Genomic DNA, 21,364 nt, shown 5'->3' with positions numbered 1-21,364 from the left:
TGATGCTCTCCACTTTAGCACATTACTGCTGCTGTCCTTTGGCCAGTTCTATACCACCATAGGACTTTCTTGCTAACTTCCTTCTTCTGCATCATAGGTAATAATATCTCACGTGGCACCATATGACGTTTTGGATGCCCAGTTGAGTTAGATATTCTTTGCCCAGAAAACAGGCTTTCAAGAAAACACTGAGTTTTGCTTGTCTGATCTTTTTTTATCAAACACATCCTGTTGGGCTTTTTTTTTTCTCATCATATTTGCCTCCATATCCTTTATTTCTGCATATTTAATATTCTAATTGATGAATTATAATTTTTCAGGTCTCCTTTTCTGCCTCAAAGGAGCCTCATAGTTGTTATTTTTCAGTCAGATGGCGTTACCCTTCTTTTCTGAATTTCTGGTTCTTTTTCAATGCCCTGCCTATTTCCTCTTGGAAACCTGTTGACCTGTGTCAGAAATTCTGTCATATTTGATTTTCTCTTGCTTTAGGATACATGTTCCAGTTTGGTTTTGTTCCTTTTGACTTAATAAAGTTCCAAGGTCTTTTCCTATCTGGAATGCAAGAGCCCTTTGGTTTATTTCATAGCCAGTTTTCTTCATTTCTGAAAGGCTGCTCTTCTAAAATTGAAAACCTTAGTTAAAGACCATATTTGGTTTATCCAGCCATTAGTTTAAATTGAATAATTCATGATTGCTCAGACTGAGCTTTCATTGTTATTTGTTTTCTGAGACTAATTTTGGTTCCTGCCTCTGCTGCTGGCATTTAGATTGCTCATGTAGCAACAGAATGAAATTCACATTATTCTTCATGTCATTGCTACTTGGAGAATTCACAAACGTGGCAGTGAAGTAGGTAAAGCTTTAAGCACTAAGATGAATTAATAGCACTGTGGATTACTGACAGGTAAGGAGACTAAAATGGCATCTCTTCATATTGAGAAGATTATTTTTGTAACTCTAAGTCCAAAGGGCTATTCTTTCTGTAAGCTTGCACTCCACAGAAGTTAATACTGTCCATTGCCCTTCATACAGAACACTTTCTGTTTGGTGGTAATGGGCTACTAAAGGGACTTTTCAGGGCCTGCCTTTCCCATTGGTTGCATGTGCATGATTTGTAAGAACTTACTTTTACAGGCTAGCCAGAATACATATCCCCTAACTGTTGCTTGCAGTTTTGCTATGCCTGATGTGTTCAAACCTTTTGCTTTTCTTCCAGCTGCCTTCTGTAAAATGCAAAGCCCCCACTAAAAAGAATTGTAAATTCAAGAGGAAAAGTCCCAGCCAAACTAATACAAGTTTTAGCATGTAGGTCGGGTCAATCTTGCCTTGTATGAATGAAATCTCTCTGTTTTACTTACTCCTATTAGCGCTTGCAGCCACTGTCATGAAGCTGTTTAATGATTGGTACACTATTTCAATTGGGATTTCCATTATTCTGGCACTCCTCTTGCAGTTTTGAAGTCTTAACTTACAAAGATAAGAAACTTTTTTTTTTTTCTCTTTTCTGGCATACTTATGTGTAGAAACATTTAATTTTTTTAGCTTAGACTGTACCTATAATAATCTCTAACACATTGGTTTCTGTTATTTTTTTCACTTGAGGCTGTTGTTCTGCTGCTTATGTAATCTTGTTTTAGCTCCAGCAAGAATTTCTCAAGTAAAATGTTCATTTGGGAGTAAGGGACTGTAAGCAAAGCACTTATTTTAATTCCTGTCACTCTGTTCCTTTGTCTTTGTACCTTGCAATTGAAAGTCTGAACGCTTTCTGCAGCAACCTTATGTTAGAAGAGACAACCTCATATTTATTATACCGCTATAAAAAGTGAGCAGTAGAAATGAAGTGAAAGGTGACAATTCTCTGGATGGGTAATAGAATAAAACCACGTGGCTTGGGGAAAATAGCTAACAGTGATTTGTGTACATCATTGCAGTGGAAACACAGGTAAGAATGTCTGATGTTCATCAGAGTTTTAAAAGCATACCAACTTCTTACTCGAGGAATAAGAATTGGCCAGAGAAAGTTGGGAGATTTGTGGCAGTATCTGGCAGCCTGATGAGGAGTCTTTCCTGTCTTGAATGCCCTCCACGGTGGCCAAAATTCTCCTATAACAATTTGTGTGACGTACCTCCCATAGTAGCAGAACATTTACTTTTTTCCATTTACATATTAAAATGTAATGTTAATTCAATTGTAATATTTGCAAATAAACTTTTCTCTTTCGGTGACTGAACAGTATGGAAATCAAAGCATATGCATTTACCAGCTTCATTCATTCAATACCTAGGCTACATTTGGATTTTTTTTTTTGTATCTTTCCATCATGGAAACTTAATTCTAGGCTTCCATCACTCTTCATTTAGAACACGATGTGACCCTTGATGATTAACTCATAGATAGTCTGTGCATGCATTTAACTGTTCAGACCTAGGATCAGGATACCACTTTTAGTTTGGGTTTAAGATGGTGGAAAGTGTTTACTTACAGTAAGAACTTGTTCTTGGTTATTTTAAAGTGGTGACAAATTTTCCCTGTCATTCTGTACAAATAGAACTCCTTTGGAAAAGAAATGTTTCCACTCTGACTCTCAGCAATCAACTGTTTCAGCCTTGACCATTTCATTTTTATCCTGAAAACAGCCATTACTTCTCTAACTAAAGTTCGGTTTCTTTAATGAATGTGTTCCTCTTACAGATAACTTGCCCTGGAGTGCTGTTGAAAGACAAAGAGGAGCTCTATCTCAGTGTCTCTATACTTGGGCAGTACAAAAAAACTCAGTGCGTCCCTGCAGCATTTCCACTTTTCTTTCAAGAAAAACTAGTGTTTGAAAAGGTAAGATAACGTCAAATGCTGATACAAGGCAAATAAAACATATCCCATACTCACAAAAGCTCACTGCAGAACCCCAGTGTGCAAGTAATCACACTGAGGACAGCACAATATTATAACTGCTGCTTCTCTGTAGCACAGTGGAGGAGTGCGACTGTATTATCCACACAGTGGCTCAAGAAATACACGTACTGAAGATTATAATATTTTAGGTGTTTATTCATTCTTTTAGGAACTGTCCTTTTTCAGTATCTATTTTCGTAGCTTGAAAGGAACTAAATATTATTGTTTTAAAAATGATGGCAAGGTGTTAACACAAAAACTGTAAGATATGGGAAAGTCAACTTAAACAGTAGAAAGAAAGAATAGCAGCTCAAACCTTTTTGGTGACATCGTTCTCCCTTTGAGATCCTTTTTTTCATAGTTTGTCACCAGAATTCCCAAGTTAGTACTCTGCCCTTTTAATTTATAGTTGTTTATCACATATTCTGAGTCCCTGCTAGCTTCATTATTAGTACCACAGGGGTAATGAAACACAGAATCTTACAGATATGATCTGGTTTCTGACTACCTGTGAATAATAATACTTTGCCCTTTCTAGTTCTTTTACTTTAAGCATCCCCCTGCACTTTGAAAATGAGAATGAGTAAACATCAGTGATACTCTTCTGATGTAGCTAATATAAAGACAGTGATAATTTCGCCAACCACTGAAGAATGGAAAAAATAAAAAGGAACACAGTATTTCTTTAAAGGCAAACATCCCACATTAATTAAGGGAAATGGACTGAATGCTGTTTTTGTTGTAGTTTAGGGGGATTCCAGGGCACTAGAATTTCTTTACTTAGAAAAGAGCTTAACAAGAAAGCTGGAGTAATAACTATATTTTTACAAATTGCTGTTGAATGGATCTGGGTACTTGTGGCATAGCAGTGCTTCGGTATTTTCAAGTGTTTGGTGTGTGGAGCAGCGAAGTGATTTATACCACTCCACACTTTGTGCAGAATTACAGGGAAGTCCATTATGTGCCTGATATCCATTGAAACGTTTTTGCAGGAATTCCTCCCCAATTCCTTGCCATCTCTTGCCATGCAATTAGTTTAAAAAAAATCTGACCAGTACTCTGTACATGAATAAGTTAAATTTAAAGTGAAACTAACATTAAAGAACATATTCTTCACCTCTCAGAATTCTAATGCATTCAGTGATTTATCTTTCTCTCCTGAAATTTTCTCAGACAATACTTACCTCTGTGTTTTCAGTTCTACACGATCCCTCCTAATTTAAATACGGGCAGGTAACCCTGAAATGGCTAGCAAGCATGCAACAAGAAGTGCAAGCTTTCAATGAATTTGATCATGTATCAAACGATAATTTCAACTTCCTATCTTTTTCCAAGAGGGACAGAACTCTTGACAACCATCTGTAGCAAGGAAGAGTATTGATTTTAAGGTTTTTTTTTTCTTCTTCCCTCAGAGATCTATTTGGTGACTTTGACTATGGCATTATTTTTATATATATTATTTAATATTTATTTACTTTCCAGACATTTGCTAATATAGTTGATCCTGGAGACCTTGTGAAGTTACTAGAAGGTAAGTTCTGCTTTTTAATGTATATTGTGTTGTATGCATTAATGTTATACGTGTATGGGCTTTAAAGATGTTTTGGAGATTTCAGTAATGTTGTAATTATTTTTATCAAGGGCCCATCCTCTGAAAGTTATCCTCTGTTAGTGGATAACAAATGTAGTGCATTACATACTAAATAAATTAGGACCAGATAGCACCAGTGACTCTTTAGCATAGATTTGTTGTCAGTACAGGCATAAGTTTCTTGCTGTCTTTTGGATAGTACTAACTTATCCAAAATGCTGTTAACTAAGAAAATGCCTCTAGAATGTATGCTGTATGCTCTAGAACAGGAGAAGGGGAAAAAGTCCTAATTAGCAGGACATCCAACTGCTTATCCAGACAGGTAATGGTTTCCTCTATCTGACTACTTATTTGATTAATTTAAAATAATGCGAGCATTAAAATTGTATATGTGTGGGTGTATATATTTAAGAAAATGATATATGCCTATAGTAAGCAGTCTCACCACATCTGGAGCATAATGAATTTTAGTGAGACTGCCCCAGCCTTGCACGCAAACTACAGGAGTATGCTCCCTAACACAAGGAGTTATCTGAAAAAGTGGTGAAGCTTGCATAATCTTCTTTACAAGATATTTTCAAAGGACAAACTTGTAAGCAGTTAGAATTTACCAAATTCTCAGTGAAAGAGTTGCCTTTTGTATACTGCTAATGCCATTGAGTTCATCTGTTGTACTTAGGCAAGTTGTTCCTTATTTGCTCTTGTTGTTGGTGTAGCTGTGTACAGTGCTTTCAATCGGGAGCAATTTTTTTCTGTTTCCTTCTTTTTTAACTAAGAAAGTAACTTCTCATTTTAGTTATTTTAACTTACAAAGAAACTTTTATTCCTTTCTAGTTGACACAGCAGTACTTGAACTAATACAGCTCATTCCTCCAGGTATTGTATCAGTCTCTTCATAAATTATGCAGTTTAATAGGTGAATTTCCATGAGGACTTTGCCCATTACAGCACAATCGCTTTTTCCAACACAAAAACAAAATAGGAAGCTGTTCAACAAATAGTTCTCTGAATATAAAATGTTAATAGATGAAGAAGATCTCATTCTTTAAATACAGTAGTAACTGAATAGTGAGAAGTGCCATACTCAAGCTTCGGAAAGTGATAATATTTTAAAAATAGAAAACAAACTGAAATCATCCAGCACATCATTTATTAACTGCATCACGATTCACTTGCAGAGTGTCTGTCTGTGAAATTTCGGAGTGTATCATCTTGTTCTCGGAATGACACTTCTTTTTTTTCCCTTCTGTTTTAATGGTGACCGCTGGGAAAACTCTTATCTTCTCGATAAGTATTACGGGTCGCTTGGGATATGTGACAATAATAAATAGCAATTTGTCATACTTCTGTTATTGGTTTGTGTGATTATAAAAATCTATTTTAATGAAATTCAAGTGTTCCCATGAATAATGTAAGTCTGCACTTTATTGGAAATAAAGTCAAGTTTGAAAGAGAACTCGTTTGGAAACTAGTATTAAAAGCACTCTCTGCTACTTGCCTTTAGTAGTTTGAAAGAAACAATTGCTTCTCTCAGGTGATTCACAAGACTTATTTATTCAAGATTCACAAGATTTATTTATTCAAGGAAATGTACTGAGTGTGGTTTTTTGTGGGAGGGTAGAAGATTTTGACTTAAATAACTTCAGGACTCAGAGGTAGGTGTGATACATCCCAGTGGAAGCTGACAAAATAACTGTAATAGCACAATTTAAACTTTTTTTCTAAATAAAAATACACTTTCGTGGGTTTCCCCTAAAGAAAGTACTTTTAAAAGGAAAGAAGTAGCAGGCCACGGTACTTGGTGAATCTTGAGGAACTAAATTTGATATTCTTGCATGTCTTTCTGATAACAATGCCACTTAAAGCAGCATAAATGTTCTGTAATATGGGAAAAGACAGTTTTTCACAATGTATTGGCTAGTAACTAGTGGTTTCTTATGTGTCACGGAAAGTAGATGAGGAGGAAACTATTGAAGGGTTTACCTTGAGGAAATTTCTGTGGCTCCTAATGAAGATTGCCTTAACTACTCTCTATACATTTTTTTAATAAACAAACCATATATTTAGGCTTGTTTCTGAACATTTCTGCTGCTGATTTAACTTGATGACATTATTCCCTACTGTGATATGAGTTGTAGAGCCTTGCTGCTAATTCAATTTTTTAATTAAAGCGCATATTTTCTTTTTAGTTGGAGAAATTCTAGCTACTTATGAAGAAAATACAAGAGATTTCCTGTTCCCTGACCCTAAGCTTACCTGTCGAGACCATGGCATAGATCGTGAGATTTTAATGAAGAGGTCTTCTTATTTTACTGTGAGTGAATGTCTTTGGATTGTACTTATGGTACAGTGTGTTTCAATGGAGAAGTTGAACTACTTCAAATGAAAAGTGATTTCTTCTTCTGACAGATTTTGCCAGTTCAGGTGTTGAATGTGCAAATCCACAGTTGCACTTCAGTGAAGGTATTTGTGTTGGCTTTTTTTTTCAAAATGCTTCAAAACAGTGTTTTATGTGAAGAAGTTAGTTTCCACTTGCTTTGCAGTGTGGCTCCATGACATGTCTCTATTTCAGTTTAGTCCGTGATGCAGTTGGTAGTTGACAGGATGCAAGAGGAGGAGAGGGAGATTTTGTATCAAATTCACAATTCTCAGCAAATAAACCATGTAACCCTCCTCTCTAATCTCTCTTTTAGCATTTTGCTTTCATTTTCTGTAATGCTTAGGGCAATGACAGTCACTACAGATGTTCACAGTTCTGTGGCATCTGACCTGCAGGCCTCTCTGAAGTCCAAAATCACCACCAAAATAGTAAGTGACTGAAATTTAGCTTAGTGCTATGTGGTTGTTTTTCAGTTCCAAAGCCTGTTCCTCAAGGTCTGTTCAGCCTATTCATGCTCTCTTAATAACTGCCTTTTCTACAGTTTTATGAAAGCTCTGATAAATGACAACTAATTGGCAGAACGAGTACAATGGATTAATGTTAATTTTTTGGAGATACGGGCTCAAGTACACACTGAATGGAAATGAATTCATCTCACACTGCCCTATCGGAGAGTTTAAGACTGCTGGATCTTAGATATCAGTGGAATACCTCAGAAAGGCACTTTGAGGATGCTGATGTTGGCGAGGGGGATGTGTTTTGGAATTTGAGTTGTACTAGTGGAGTGACAGAACGTTTGAATTAGGACTCAGTTGCCCTATCTGTTGTGATTGGATTAAAAAACACTTTGCGGGGGTGGGTGGAAGGCTGATTAAAGGTCACTGGTATCGTTTAGCTGGTATAATCTTTCCCCTGCAAGGGCAACCTGGAAATTGCCCTGTCACTTGCAATTAGAAGTGCTAATTTGGTGTCTAATGCTGTGCTACATTTCAATGAATTAAAGCTGTGATTTTGTGATACAAAGTGTGTGGTTCTGCAGCAGCTTAAACTGTCCCTGAAGGAAAAAAAAAAAAAACATTTTTTAGTCATGGCATCTCTTTGATATATATATATATAACTTATCCTATGAATGTTATTGGTGGCTAAAGGGAGGGAGGGGGACCACAGCAGCCTGTATTTATATGGGTTTTAAGTTGCTGTAGCTTTGTATCCAGCCTTCAGTTACAGTACTGCATCCTGCTGTTCATTCCTTCTTTCCCGTCATTTTGTCATTTTCTCTCAGTACAACCACACAATGCACTAGTTTGGGGAACTAAGCATTTCTAAAAAATATTTGTCAGTAAAACCATGCAACAAGACCTTAAGTACAAAGAGTTCTCAATACAGCCGTGTATACAGTTGTTCTGGTACTGTGAGTCAGTGAGATAAAGTTCTCAGTGATTAGAAATACATAGATAAGTTTGTGCATTGTTTTTTTTGTTTGTTGGGTTAAGTTATTTAATACAAAAAATATATATATTTTCTAGCAAAAAGAAGATGTCATACTTTGTGAGCTGTGAGTAGATGGGCTCAGAGTCATTTGAGTGTGTATCTGAATGATGACACTGTAGTAGCTTTTAAATGTTGACTGATGAAAGACAGAAATGTCCTTCCTTGTCCTCAGGAGCAGTGTAAATGAAATACATCTCTGCCCTGAGATGAGGACTGCAGAAGCATCAGTTACTCTATTGCATCTCCGTCACAGAAAATCAGAACAGCTCAAGAGAGGATTTTGGCACACTGAGCACATTTTCAGGAGTAATAATGAAGCTGTGTTTGATGGAATTGGAGGAAATCTCTCAAATAACTACTTGTGGCTCCACTCTTTGGTTGCCAAATGGGATAGCAGTGAGAGGATTTGTACCTCCAGAAGTTGTGAAGTCTCAAATGCCTCCATCTCCTAGCGTTCCCTAAGCTGTACTGGAAAGCATCTCCTGCCAGCGCCAAACACTAAGTGTCAATGCTAAACAAAAGGCCAAGTGTTAAACAAGGTCCTGCGAACAAAAATCACTCACGTTATTCATGTGCTATTCAAGCTGAGTTCTTCCTACATAGAAAGTTATTTATGGTTAGCTGAGACGCTGAGTATTTTAGACTGACAGCTGTGCTTCGGTGGCTCTTTGATTCCCAATAACTGTGTCTTTTATTAAAAAGTAAAGGTAGCAACAGCAAGGCTACAGTTGTGGAGTTCAGATAGGCAGTGACAAGCGGTGTCTGATGAACACTGCTAATCTGCCAGTTGGAAGGGATCCCAAGTTGAGAGGATCAGAACTCCTCCAGAAATCTGGCACTTGGCTGATAATGTCTCTGGCTAAATGTCTTCTGAGGCTTACAAGCACAATACGCACACCAGATACGCCTCAAGTTATCTCTCCTGGTCCAGTGCTGCCCAGCTGAGGCTTTTGCTGGCTCTTCTGTGTTTCTCTGCAGCCCTTGCCTTTCAGAATATGTTTAAGCCTCAACTGTTGGTGACTTCTGACAGGCATTCTTATCTCCATTCCCCACCTTCATGCAGTATTTGCTGTTACTTAAAACATATTCTTTTCAGTTCCGCTATCTTTTATTAGCGTACCAACAGAAAATATTCTATTATGTACATATATACTCCTTAAAAACACATATTAGACTTGCTTTTTAACTTGATTTCCTCTGAATATGAACAACCTTAACAGTTTTCCTACGATCGAGTTAATAGTATATCCATGTCATATCTGTTCGATGACTGGTACAAGAGTTCTGACAACTCTGCTTAGGGCTGCTGGCACCACTAAGCCAGTGGCAGGGAAATAGACCCACAGAACTTTCTAGCTGGATTTTCATTTATAGAAAGTGTTTGGAGCTATAGAATAGCCTTTACATAATGCTATATTGAATATCTGTTAGCAATCTCCAGTTAGGGAATTGCAGGAAACAGGAAGAACTCCTCTTTTTTTTTTTTTCTTTTTTTGTTGATTACTTGTGACATACCCATTCCTATGTATGCCAGTGCTATCCTGTATGTGCTCTCCACGAACCACTTATCTGAAGATCTGTGGTTTTATGTGATTTTTATCTATAAGCATGTAACAATTCTGTTTTCATTCTCTGTAAGAGCAGGAGGTGCTCTGTTGCTTTTTATAGACTTACTAATTCTGATGTGTCCTTTTTTAAATTGTTGATAGCACTTGACAATTCATTAGTAACAAAAATGAGTTGATTAAAGATGGTCAGCTCTAAAATCTTTTTATATGCCATAACTTGATTGAATGCTGGACTCTTACTAATTGCTTGACTGAGCTTTCTTGGCAGTTTTGTCATTTCATTTCCATAATCTAACCTGGGGCTGGATCATATTCTCTTGTGGGAAATAGGTGTGTATTTAGGCAGGTGGTAGGGAATCCGTTGGTTCAGCACTAACCCTCACTCATGAAGTTCCTGCTAATTCTCAGCTGTGGGGCAGGATCACAAAATGATGAGCTCCTTTTTGGTTCACAGTAATTGTGTGTGTTCAGTTGTACAAACGCCTTTGCATACAGATGCCTGGGGCTGTTCAGCAAGCTCTCTGTGTTGAAAGAAGAGCGAGCAGGAAGTTCTAGGGACACTTGAATCCCTATTTGCTTCTACAGAGCTGTGGTAGATGCTCTTAGATTATTCTCACTTGTTTGAAGAATCCATGACCTTGAGTTTTTATACATGTTTTTCAGTGTTGCTGTTTTGGGATGTGACACTTGTGTGTAAAATTCTCTGCTATTTATGCCCAGTAAGTTTTGTATACATTGGCAAATGCTCAATTTAGCAGGAGGTAAAGGTCTCAGAGACACAGGGGCCTGCTGGTCCATTAGCACACATGTGCTCGTTGACCAGGAGGTCCAGCTGCCTCCAAATCAGTCAAATTAGGCCTGCCTCTTGCCAACCACATGCTTAAGAGGTCATTGAAAAGAAGCAGAACATGGGAGGTAATCCCCAGAAATCAGATGTTGCTCTGAGGGTTGCAGGATAAAGGGGACTTTTAATGACCCTGTTACAACTGAATAGTTATTTGCAGTTGAATTGGTGGATTTTCAAAATATTTTTACAAAAAAGGTGACACAATTGAGGCTATAAATAAATTGTCAAAGTTAGCATCAGTGAAACTTCCAGATCATGACTGGAATTTTTATTGATGCTATATAGCATGGCATGAAAAATCTTTAAAATTGCTGTTGCCTAAGAAATGTATTGAAATAAAAGTCAGACCTTAATTGTTGTACGAAAGCAATATAATCATCTGTAATTGAATTGTCAGAAATGCAAATGTTAGCATCTTGACATTTACCATTGCTGTTCTGTCTTTTCTAATTATCTTTATTAACGGCTGAAATTAACAAAGGAAATGGCTGAAAATTAGGAATGGTTTGTTACATTAGGTGACATTTACTTCTTTGAAACCCTTTATCTTGAGTTGGGGCTTGATGTTCAATTATTGTCTCTCTTCTAGGGAATTGCACCAAAATTGAGATTTTCTACGAGCTCCCTTATTACAGAAAGTCTGTTAAGCTCAGGAAGGAGTCACGTACAGGTTAGCATAATTTAATTGTTTGCAATTTAATTTCTAGATTTAATATTGATAGCCTTTAGTTCCAATTTTTTGCATATGCTGCTCACTTCAAACTTTTCTCATTCTTTTGTTGTGGTTAAAGCAGTTGTCATGAGTGCTTGACAACTTGATTAAATTTTTAATCAAGTATGAGTAAAGAGTGGGTTTGGTGCATGACAGTAAATGCTGAGAGTTCCTTGAATCTGAAACAATTATCACCTGCTATTTTCTATGATCAGCTGAAGTGTCAATCCCTGGTGTTTTGTAGGTGGGAAGATACCTTCTCACTCTTCCTACTGATGCTTAAAATTAAGGTGGGACGATGAAACTTAGTGAAGTCAAAGAAGGTACCTTATCAAAAACAAACCAATTAATGTAATTGTTTTCCATAATGGTATCAGTAGCAGCAATCAAAATGAAGGTTTCTGTTGCAAAAACTATCACTAATATTAATCTGGAAATGCTGGTTCTGCAATGAGTGAAGTTAAAGGAAAAGTAGCTGAAGAAACTGGGGAAAAATACCCTCTCTGATGTGTTAGTTCATTTTGTATCGCTCTTCTCTGATCTCACTGGTTCATGTTATGGTTTCCTGGGACAGACTGTCATGCAAAGTCACTCTTACGTGCTCCTCTTTCTCTAGTTTATTGCAAATGGTGCAGCATCATTCAAATGGAGTTCTTGTTAAGCAGATATGTATGCAAAAAGGACCAGGTGACTTTGACCCATTCATGGCATTGTTCATTAGTTCACCGAGAAGATTCACTTCTAGCAAAATGTATTTATTGAGACACTTAAAGAATTAAAAAAAAAAAAAAAAGGCAGTGAAAATTAGCATTGATAGAAAACTAACCTCATTGAATGGGACTTCAGTAAGGGCAGCTTGATTTTAAAACTAAAAAATATCTTTAAAAGTATTTAATATGTCACAAAATTTCCCTTAAGTTTTCATGGATTACAGTGAGGATGGAGTTTCACAACTGGTTTAAGCCAGAAAAATTCACAGTCTACTTCTGTTGAAATTGAAATTATTCTTAGAGAATTAGGTCCTTTTTTTGGTTCGGGGCAGTTGTTCCACACTGTGGCTCACTACCAGCTGCACAAGTGCTAGTACAGGCACAAGAAAGCAGTGTGAAATGTGTATGTGATGCCAGATTCAAACTATGTTAACGCAAAACAAATATTCAGCCTCGTCTTTTTTCATTGCTCCATACAAAAGGGAAGACACAAAGGTAAGCTGGACGCTTTATTCCTAGATTCTTCTGAACTAAAACAGTGCCTGCAGCATTCGTATTTAAGAATAACGTCAACTTCCTCAAGCTTCAAAAGGAATTTCTAACTGGAAAAAAAATCTTGCTCTTTTTGAGCTTTTGTAATGTGGGAATTTGGGCAAAATTTGACTGAAAAGCCTAATTATCCATACTGTAGTATTCAAAGTTAAAACATGCCACTGACTAAGTAGTCAGATAAGAGTTGTATTATCTAGAGTTCCTTGACCTATAAAGCTTCCAGAGTAATTAAATGTGCATTTAATGCCAAGAATCACAAAGGAATGATAATGTATTTCAAATAAAACTTCAGTGTTGGAGTGAGTTTCACAGAATTTTAAATTGGTCACTGAAAATCTGATAATTATTAGGAAGAGGAGTTGGTCTGAATTGTTAAGTAGGCTTTGCCAGTGAAAAACAAACAAGCAAACAAAAATCCTCACGTACTGTACTATGCACAGGGAGCTGGTGAGGACGATTGTTTCCCAACTTGATTCTATTACATGTGAGTATTTTAAAAGCAGTATCAACTCGGAGATAAACTTCTAAAGCAAGATTTGAAAATGGTGTGATATTTGTAAATTTTGGCTGAAAAAATACATACTTTGGTGTGAACCAGCAGCTGTAAAAGTACATGACTGTTCTTCTTCTGCAAAAGTATTCACATGATTGAAGATTTTTTTACAGTCTGTATATACTAAAGGAATGAGCAAACTAATTGAGTGAAGTATTAGACACTTAACTTCCAAGGTGTAGTAATGTGTGTTTTAACCTCCTTTTAGATTCAGACAAAATGGTAAATGCATTGCTGCTTTTTAAATTGCTGCTTGATTATAGTTTTCTGAGAGGAATTTCAGCTGACATACAGCATCAGTTTCTGTTAAAATTATTAGTTCCCTGTTTCTGTTATTGTCAGTGGTCTTTGTTCTGCATGCTGTCAAAGCAGATAATTTCTCTTTTTCACTTTAGGATGATTTGAATTGGCCACATCACTCAACTCCAAATGGAAAATTGCAAACAAAGTTACCAAAGAAAAGCACTCCTTCACCTGAGAAAAGCAGGCACGGAGTAGCAAGAAAGAACTACGAGCAGCCTACAATAGCTTCTAAGTCACGTTCTCCATCTCCATACACAAAAAGACGAATGTGTGAGCTGTCAGAAGAAGCCAGGCAACGACTGGCCCACTTAAACCTTGGTCCTTACGAATTCAGAAGAGAAACTGATAAACCTCCATTTGTAGTTAGACGGGTTTGTATTCCCTACAAAGTGCTTCCAGCTTAAGCTGAGATCAAACATTGTTCTTTCACTGCATACTGCTCCAAAAATTCATTCATCTCTTAGTTTAGATGAATAATTTTTCTCTCCTTTCCAGTCTGTCACATAGTTATTTAAATATAAAATTAACTAAAATAAAATTTCTTTTATCTGTTAGTAATAGACAAAGATCAAATTCTTTCATGAATATCTTGGTTAAATTCTCTGAGGCCCCATTTCTTTTTTTCCAGCACGCTAGACAGGATAATAGCTGTATAAATTCAACTTGGAAGTAATTGATATTAGTATTAAAAAATCTTGAATAAGACTTTAAAGACAAAGTGTCTAGTCACATTAAGAACATGTACACTGCCTCTTTCAACTTCACGTTGGCATCCTATGATCTTTGAAACACTTGCTTTACTCAAAGCTACATCTCTGATACGCTGACTTTCAGCTGCTAACCAGCCTGCATTTAGCACCTTCATGAGAACTGCACGTGGAAAAATTGTTCTGAAATTAGGTAGTTATTTAAAGAGACTGTATTTAAGTGTTTTGCTGCCACGGGTCCAGATTGCCCATCCTCTTGGATGAACATGTTCTCCTCAAATTGCTCTGTTAGGATTCAACCGTCCTCTGTTTTAAGAATACCACTGAGAATGCGTAGGGGCCAAGATGGAATTGTTCTGACTCTGTGCTGTGACACGGTTTGTCTACAGTCGTGAACATTTGTCACAGCCACTGAGATAATTTAGCATTTAATTAGTTTGCTCCTCACATTATTTCATTTTTCTTGTTTATGTGCAAATAGTAATAGCTTATCAAATCCTAAAATTCTTTCACAAGTTTTCTTCTTCTTGTAGGTACTTTTTAGAAATTCAAATTAGTCTTATTAAGCCATTAATTATTCATCAACCTACTATTTATTTCTCTCTCTCTGATATTTTTCTTTTATCTCCTGTTAATCAATTCTTCTGGGTTTTGATCTATAGGTGAAGTTCACAGTTTAATTGCAACATCTGTAAATACTGACTATTGATTTTAGTTGCTCTGTTATATTTGTACAGGAGGGAAAATTCTTGTCTCTTAATGTACCATTTCCTGACTGTCATGGCCCTTCCAGAATGAGAATGCTCCTTTTAGAGCATCCTTACTGCTGAGGTCTCGTTTGGTTTGGCAGTACTACATTGCATGACAATTAAAATTAAATTATGTTAAAGTGTAACTTTTTTTAATTAGTAAGAGCAGCACTTTGTAGGGTTTGAACAATTTGGAATAAATATGTGGTATCATGTAGTGTTTAAAAAGATGTCTTCAAAAAGACATAATAGATGAAGGAGAAACTATCTGCATTTTTTTCCTTTGGACAACATGACATTCAGAGCTTTCTAGACCTTTCTAGAACTGTTTTTGTTTATGTGCAATAATGCTAATAACAAAAACGTTAAGGACATATTTTTAAACAGTATTTGGATAAGAATAAATGATTTCAGAAAGGACTAGATCTTAGGAACAAAACCAATTAAAAATATGTCTAGAGATTGAAACGTCTGATACTGCAGCTTTTAACTGTGGTTTTGCTTCAGGTAGAACAAGCAAGTCCTGGTATTGAGCTTCATGCCTGCTGCACCCTGCGAGAAGGCACAATGGAAGCCTGGTCCAAGGTAACACCTGGTCAGTATTTAGTACTGTTATCTCTCATTAATACATTTATTTTCTCCAGTAGTTTAGTCAGGTGGGTGGTTTGGTTTGGTTTCTTTAAGCCGTGTCTAATGGAGAAAAAAACTGCTCCTCCTTGATAGGAATAAGAGTACTGAATAACCATACTGCTGCAAAAGATGGGTTTGCATATTTCTTTATCTCAGGAAGACTTGGAATATAGTTCTACATGATAGGAGAGTAGGAGCAGAAAATATCAAGAGTCCAGGCAGCCCCTCTGTTCCAGTCTCCGTTTTGATTAGTTGCATAGAGGAGCAAATCTGCACCTCAGTCAGTGGGTGTGTTGTTCAGGCCTGGAGTATTGATCGTTTTGAAATTCAAGAGCTCTGTTGCTCCAAAAATGAGTAATGTTTATATCAGCAGTATTTGTGAGTGGATCGGTGGCTTATAATTATTAATGAGCATCCAGGATCCACGTGTGTGTCTCCTTCCACTTTTATTGGTAACAGTAACTGAGTGTTTTATAAAGAGCAGGACAAGAAATTTAAATTTTATGTTTTTTCTTTGTAATAGTATTGGGTGCAGGATATTAAAGGTTTCACATTCTTGTTGGGGTTGTGCATGTCAATCTGTTGTAGCTAGGTAATGTAATAGACCTATTACCATCTGATACCATTATGTACTTACAAATGAGTTGATGGTATCTAGTCAGTGGTTAGGAGAACGAAATCTGCCTCATTGCTAACATCCAAATGGCTTACTGGTCATGTTCCTGTGTCTTGAGGCTTAACTCTAATTTTTGTAAAGCATAAATTCCTGTGATTACACTACGGTTTAGTCTGGTTTTGCTTTTGTGCAGGTAGGTAATGAAGGGTTGTCTTTACGTTGCTTTATGGCATAGAAGTATCTCTTTGGGCTTGAGTCACAGTGTTAGGGCTGCTCAGTACAGAGTGATACAACTGATGAAGAAGCCAGGCATAATTCACTGTCATTCCCTTTGGGGTGAGGTGCATATTGACAGTGGTCAAACACCCTGAACTGGTGTGGATTTAATAGTTCCTCCACTCTTGCTTCTGTGGGCTTCATACTCGTGTTTGTGAGTCAGTGGTGAGGGAAGGAATGAAGAGATGACCAGAAGAGAAAGAGATGGTGGTAGGGAAGCTTGCTGCAAAAAGTGGGAAGGTAGAGTAATGTAAATGAGAATTTTTCAGACTGATAGAGCTTGATTTTTTTATTGATTTAGACAAGTAATAGCTTAGCAAAATGTACTACTTCTGTCTGTGTAGAAGATTGTGCTTGCACTGATTTAATGTTATTAACATTGTGTTGAGTAAAATGTGAAGTCGTTTTCATCTGAAGAAAGTGAAATATTACTGGGAAGACTGTTTAGAATTTCACAATATGTAATAATAACTTGGTTTATGAATGTTTGGGAGGAGAGGTAAGCTATTTTGTAAAAAGGTTTTATAAAATTCAGGGCATTCAGATTTTCTTCTGAATTTCTTCAAGGATACAATTTTTTTCTTTCTCCAGATCTTTCTCTTCTTGGCAGCTACAGACCCAAGAAAGCCAAAGTGAGTACTCTGTGGTGCTGTTGTTTACAAACTGGTTTTTGGGGGGAAGCTCTGCATGAGAAGGTTTGTCTTGTGTGTAGGTACTTTTGAAATGTCATCTACTGCATTATCAAAAACAAGACAGAGGATATTTAAAATCTGATATAACTCTGTTTATCCCTGCTGATGGGTTGTTGTGAAATACAAATGTGAAACAATACTCTGTAAGTCCATGCCTGTAGGTACAGGACTTATCCTTGGCATTACGGCTTGTGACAAGACTGCAGGAGAGCCTGTAGAGGCAGCTTACAGTTGCCTTCGCAGTCATTCTGCGAGCAAACTTTTTTCCAGAATAGTATGCAAAGGTAGCTCTAGTACAAATGGCAAGCCACTATTTTGTCATTTCGTGTTTAATCATTAAGATTTTAGCTACTTTGTGTAACGAGTGGATCTGAAGATAATGTCAGGGCTCTATCTAGTTATATTGTAAAACAGGGTAACCCATGGAGACATCTGCGTGGTGCATTTCAAATTAAGAGGTGCTATGAAAGGAGTAATTAGAATAGTAAAGATCGACTAGAAGATGAGCAGATAGAACCGGAGTTTCTTCTGGAGGAAGAAAAAGTCATGGAAAAAAAAAAAGACTAAGAACAAGGGTTCCAGACTAAGGAGAAGCCTGAGGTTTATTGGTTTAGACTCTCGAGTACCACTCTGAAAATCTGAGGGTCCTGTGAACTGTGAGACTTATTCTGATACTGTGTAGTCAGAATAAGGTGATAGAAGACCTGAAAACCAGGATTTGCCATAATATGGTGTGTTAGATACCAGCAGGGAATGCTTGCTAGTTTAAACTAGGGCTCCTTTTGTAAAATGGAGATCTTTGCTGTTCCCCAGCAGGTAGATATTTGTATGGGAAGCCTGTAACCCTTTAGTTTGAGAAAGAAAACTGTACGTCTTGATATTCATAATTCATTTTAGCAAGCTTTGGTGGGGTTTTTTTGTTGTTGTTAACAGGCAAGATCTACTCATGGGAAAGGCTGTGATAGTTCTTCCGACATTTGTAATGAGGATGTGATCTCCAGTTCACCCAACAGACTGTCCCATTCCGGTGGTTCATTAGTGCATTCAGCACCTTCAGCATTTCAGAAGCATTCTCTAAGTTCTGTACTAAATCGATCTTCTCTAAGGGAAAGGTAATGACTTGTTTCTGTTTGTGAAATTGTTGGAAATCGTTGAAATTCTGGAATCATTAACAAGAGCAGATGATAACAGTACTTGCATGACTATAGGTTTCATGTTTGGAGGTATACAGGATGAAAAGACAGGAAATCTTTCCCTATCAACTATCTTGGATTTGACATTTCATCAGGAGCTGTGTTTGCCATCACCTCTCTGCTTAATGAATACAATACAAATAATATAGCAAAGAAAAGGATCTTTGACCTCTCTCTTGCTAACCTTCCCTGAAACAATAAAGCCTCTGATTACATGTCCCCAGTGTCCACCAAATCTTAAATAGGGAAAATTTAAATAGGTAAGTAATTGATGTTTCAGAGGGCATTAGACTATCAGGAATATAAATATAGATATATGTCAAGCAGGGCGTTTTAGAGCTGTTTGGAAACCTTTTTTCCTTCTGTCCTTTTCACCTTAGTGTTTGTAAGTACGTGCTTCTGGTTGTGCTGTAGTCAAATATGTGACTAGTTTGAGTAATGTCCGTGGGCTGGCTTTAATATAGTTAGTGTATTTTACAGACTGAGATGATTCTTCTGCTTTGTTTTAAGCTGAAGTGTTGACCTCTGTAGCAATTCTGCGTATATTAATTTCTATATATATTCATTTTTCTTTTTTTTTTAGTCTCCCAATACTAATATCCCCTAATTTGGTGGATTTCAATCCCTAGGTGAGTACATAGGGCAAGTATAGAAGTTCCACTGTCTTGTGAGGGTGAGACAGAAGAAATTTCAACAAGCAAAAGCTTTTTCATACTTAAGCGATCCAATCCTTCAAGGAGAGTATTCCCTACTTCCTGCTGAGCAGAATGCATCCTTGGTACATGATGTTTCTTCTATACATTCAGCTTAATAAGTTACTACCTGGCTTTCTGGGAGTAGAAAAGTTGTATACAAATCTGGGCCTGAATAACCGAGTACATAAAATAATTTGAAGATGCTGGGGATCAAACTGATGTCCTGTCCTTGATTCTGAAGTGTTTATCTAAGGCCATACTCGTTTACGTATTTTGGCAGCGTGTTCGCACTCATTCCTGACTCTTTTCTCCTTATTACCATTGGTAGCTCATTTAGTGAGTGCTCAAAGGGGGCATTTTGTAGCCTACACACCCCCTAATTTTTCCCCCAAAAAGGAGAACTATCTCTCATTTTTTTCTCGAAAAAGAATAATGACAGATGGCAGGTGGGGATTGAATTTTTAGTACTCATACAGATCAAGTTGGTAGTTTAACATCTTCCTCTGCTTGAAAACTTGCTTGGTTGTTGTTCTATGTAGTAGTATTTCCTGTGAATTCTTACGTGAGAATTAGGAGGAAGTGTTTTTTATCACCTTGTCTACCTCCCCACGTTCTCTCATGTGGTCTACCTCCCCTTCTGACATGGTGCATTAGTTACCCACGTCTGGGTAAGAGATTGTAATGGGGATTGTTTATTTGTTTTATTTATTTATTTAATAGACTCTATTTAAAGATGACAGAGCCTTTTGTATCGATAGCAGGAACATCTCGTGTGTTGTGAGCTGCTGTTATTCAGTAAGTTAGTCATTCTCCAGGTCATCTTAAAATCATCTGAATGTTCTTGCTTTTTCTCATTACCAGCCCCTCCCCGGAAGAGATATGTGATTTTTGAAGTTATCTTTTCTTTTTAGAACGAATATTCTTAGCTCTTCAGAGATGTAGCCTCTTTTTATGTTAAAGACATGTTAAAAGTATTTACTTTTGCCATTAAAAAAAAATAAATAAAAAGGAAGTAATGGGTATATTCTGAAAAGTTTGATCTTTGTGTTTGTGCTGCTGAGATAACAATGGATTTAGCTGACTGTATGCAGAGACTTGTAGTTGGAATGACAAGCATGGATCAGAGGTCAGTGTTTGGAAATGCATGCAAATACTGCTCTAGAGATTATAGAAATACAGAGAAAATCAGAACTATTGGACATACAGCAGTTTTAGTGTATTTGCAAGAAGACAGTCTTATCTGACAGTGATTTGATGGTTATTTCCTCAATCTTATTTTGAATTACAAAGAACAAAATGCTTCACATATGCGTACTACTTATTCATCTGATCAAACTCACGGTCAGTACAAAACTTGACAACCTGCCTCAATCTTTCTTTCTTCCTTTTTTTGTTTTGAAGTGAGTATGAAGTGAGTGTGTGTGATTTTGGGAGTGCTTCCTCAGAACCCTGCTGAACAGTTGCTAAACCACTGCAATACCTTTTGGTGATACAGAAGTTTGGGATCTTGCATAAGGCCCTCTCAGGAATTTTGCATCCTTTGTAGCAGTTTCCACTCCTTTTATGTGAGTCTTCTTGAGAGGTCTCAAATCAATGCTCTCCCCTTTTCCACTGAAGTTGAGCCAGAAGCAGAACTGTAAACAGATTTACTCTTGGACAAGGCTCTGAAGTTTTCAATATTTATTTTCGTGCTTTATTTTTACATTTTTCATTATTTAGGTCACTTCGGGAAAGCATTTGCTGTGTTGCAAACTGACTCAAAACAGAGTGATGAGGCTATGCAACTTCATGCCCTATTTTGATTCTATCTCCTATGCAGAGCAATGATGCACGCGTGCTCTTTCCTGTTAATGTTCATGATGTCTGGTCAGCTTCAGTCAATGTGGTTAAAATGTTACTTGCCCCCACAGTCTGGTTGTGCACAGATGCTTTGTGAAAGCATAGGACTGCTGCAGAAAAGGAAAATTTGACTTCAGTCCTTGCTTTCATAGTGCCTGTATATCGTCCTGTGCTCCGAGAGTAGGGTGTTTTTCACAGGGACTTGCAAGCTTAGCCTTCCTTGCAGTACTGAAATCTGCAGCAAAATACAAAGCCAAAGTCATCCTTCTGTAAAGAAAAGTAAGCTAGTGATAGAAGTCCTCTGAATGGAGCTATACGATGGCACAAAAGAAATTCTTTTCTCAAGAGACCACAACAGTCATAGCAGTAT

The 21,364-nt window shown here is 37.1% G+C and overlaps 1 protein-coding gene across 3 annotated transcripts in view; it reads left to right on the top strand.

Annotated features, from left to right (window-relative positions):
* Positions 1-21,364, top strand: part of SPATA6 (spermatogenesis associated 6) — a 40,940-nt gene that overhangs the window by 1,642 nt on the left and 17,934 nt on the right. For 2 of the 3 annotated variants that reach the window (XR_002441078.1, XM_021404492.1), the window contains exons 2-11: positions 2,693-2,830; positions 4,373-4,421; positions 5,316-5,357; positions 6,671-6,795; positions 6,891-6,944; positions 11,357-11,437; positions 13,690-13,968; positions 15,561-15,648; positions 17,167-17,207; positions 18,201-18,379. Coding sequence is in view for 2 of the 3 variants with exons in the window: in XM_021404492.1 (XP_021260167.1) it covers positions 2,693-2,830; positions 4,373-4,421; positions 5,316-5,357; positions 6,671-6,795; positions 6,891-6,944; positions 11,357-11,437; positions 13,690-13,968; positions 15,561-15,648; positions 17,167-17,207; positions 18,201-18,379 (1,076 nt within the window). In the remaining variant the exon portion in view is untranslated. The remainder of the gene's footprint in view (positions 1-2,692; positions 2,831-4,372; positions 4,422-5,315; positions 5,358-6,670; positions 6,796-6,890; positions 6,945-11,356; positions 11,438-13,689; positions 13,969-15,560; positions 15,649-17,166; positions 17,208-18,200; positions 18,380-21,364) is intronic. The other variant, XM_021404493.1, reaches the window with a different exon arrangement.

This window comes from Numida meleagris, chromosome 7 (assembly GCF_002078875.1).
Source record: "Numida meleagris isolate 19003 breed g44 Domestic line chromosome 7, NumMel1.0, whole genome shotgun sequence".
NCBI classification, from domain to species: domain Eukaryota; kingdom Metazoa; phylum Chordata; class Aves; order Galliformes; family Numididae; genus Numida; species Numida meleagris.
The sequence above is the reverse complement of the archived record's forward strand: the minus strand, read 5'-3'. Positions and strand labels throughout refer to the sequence as shown.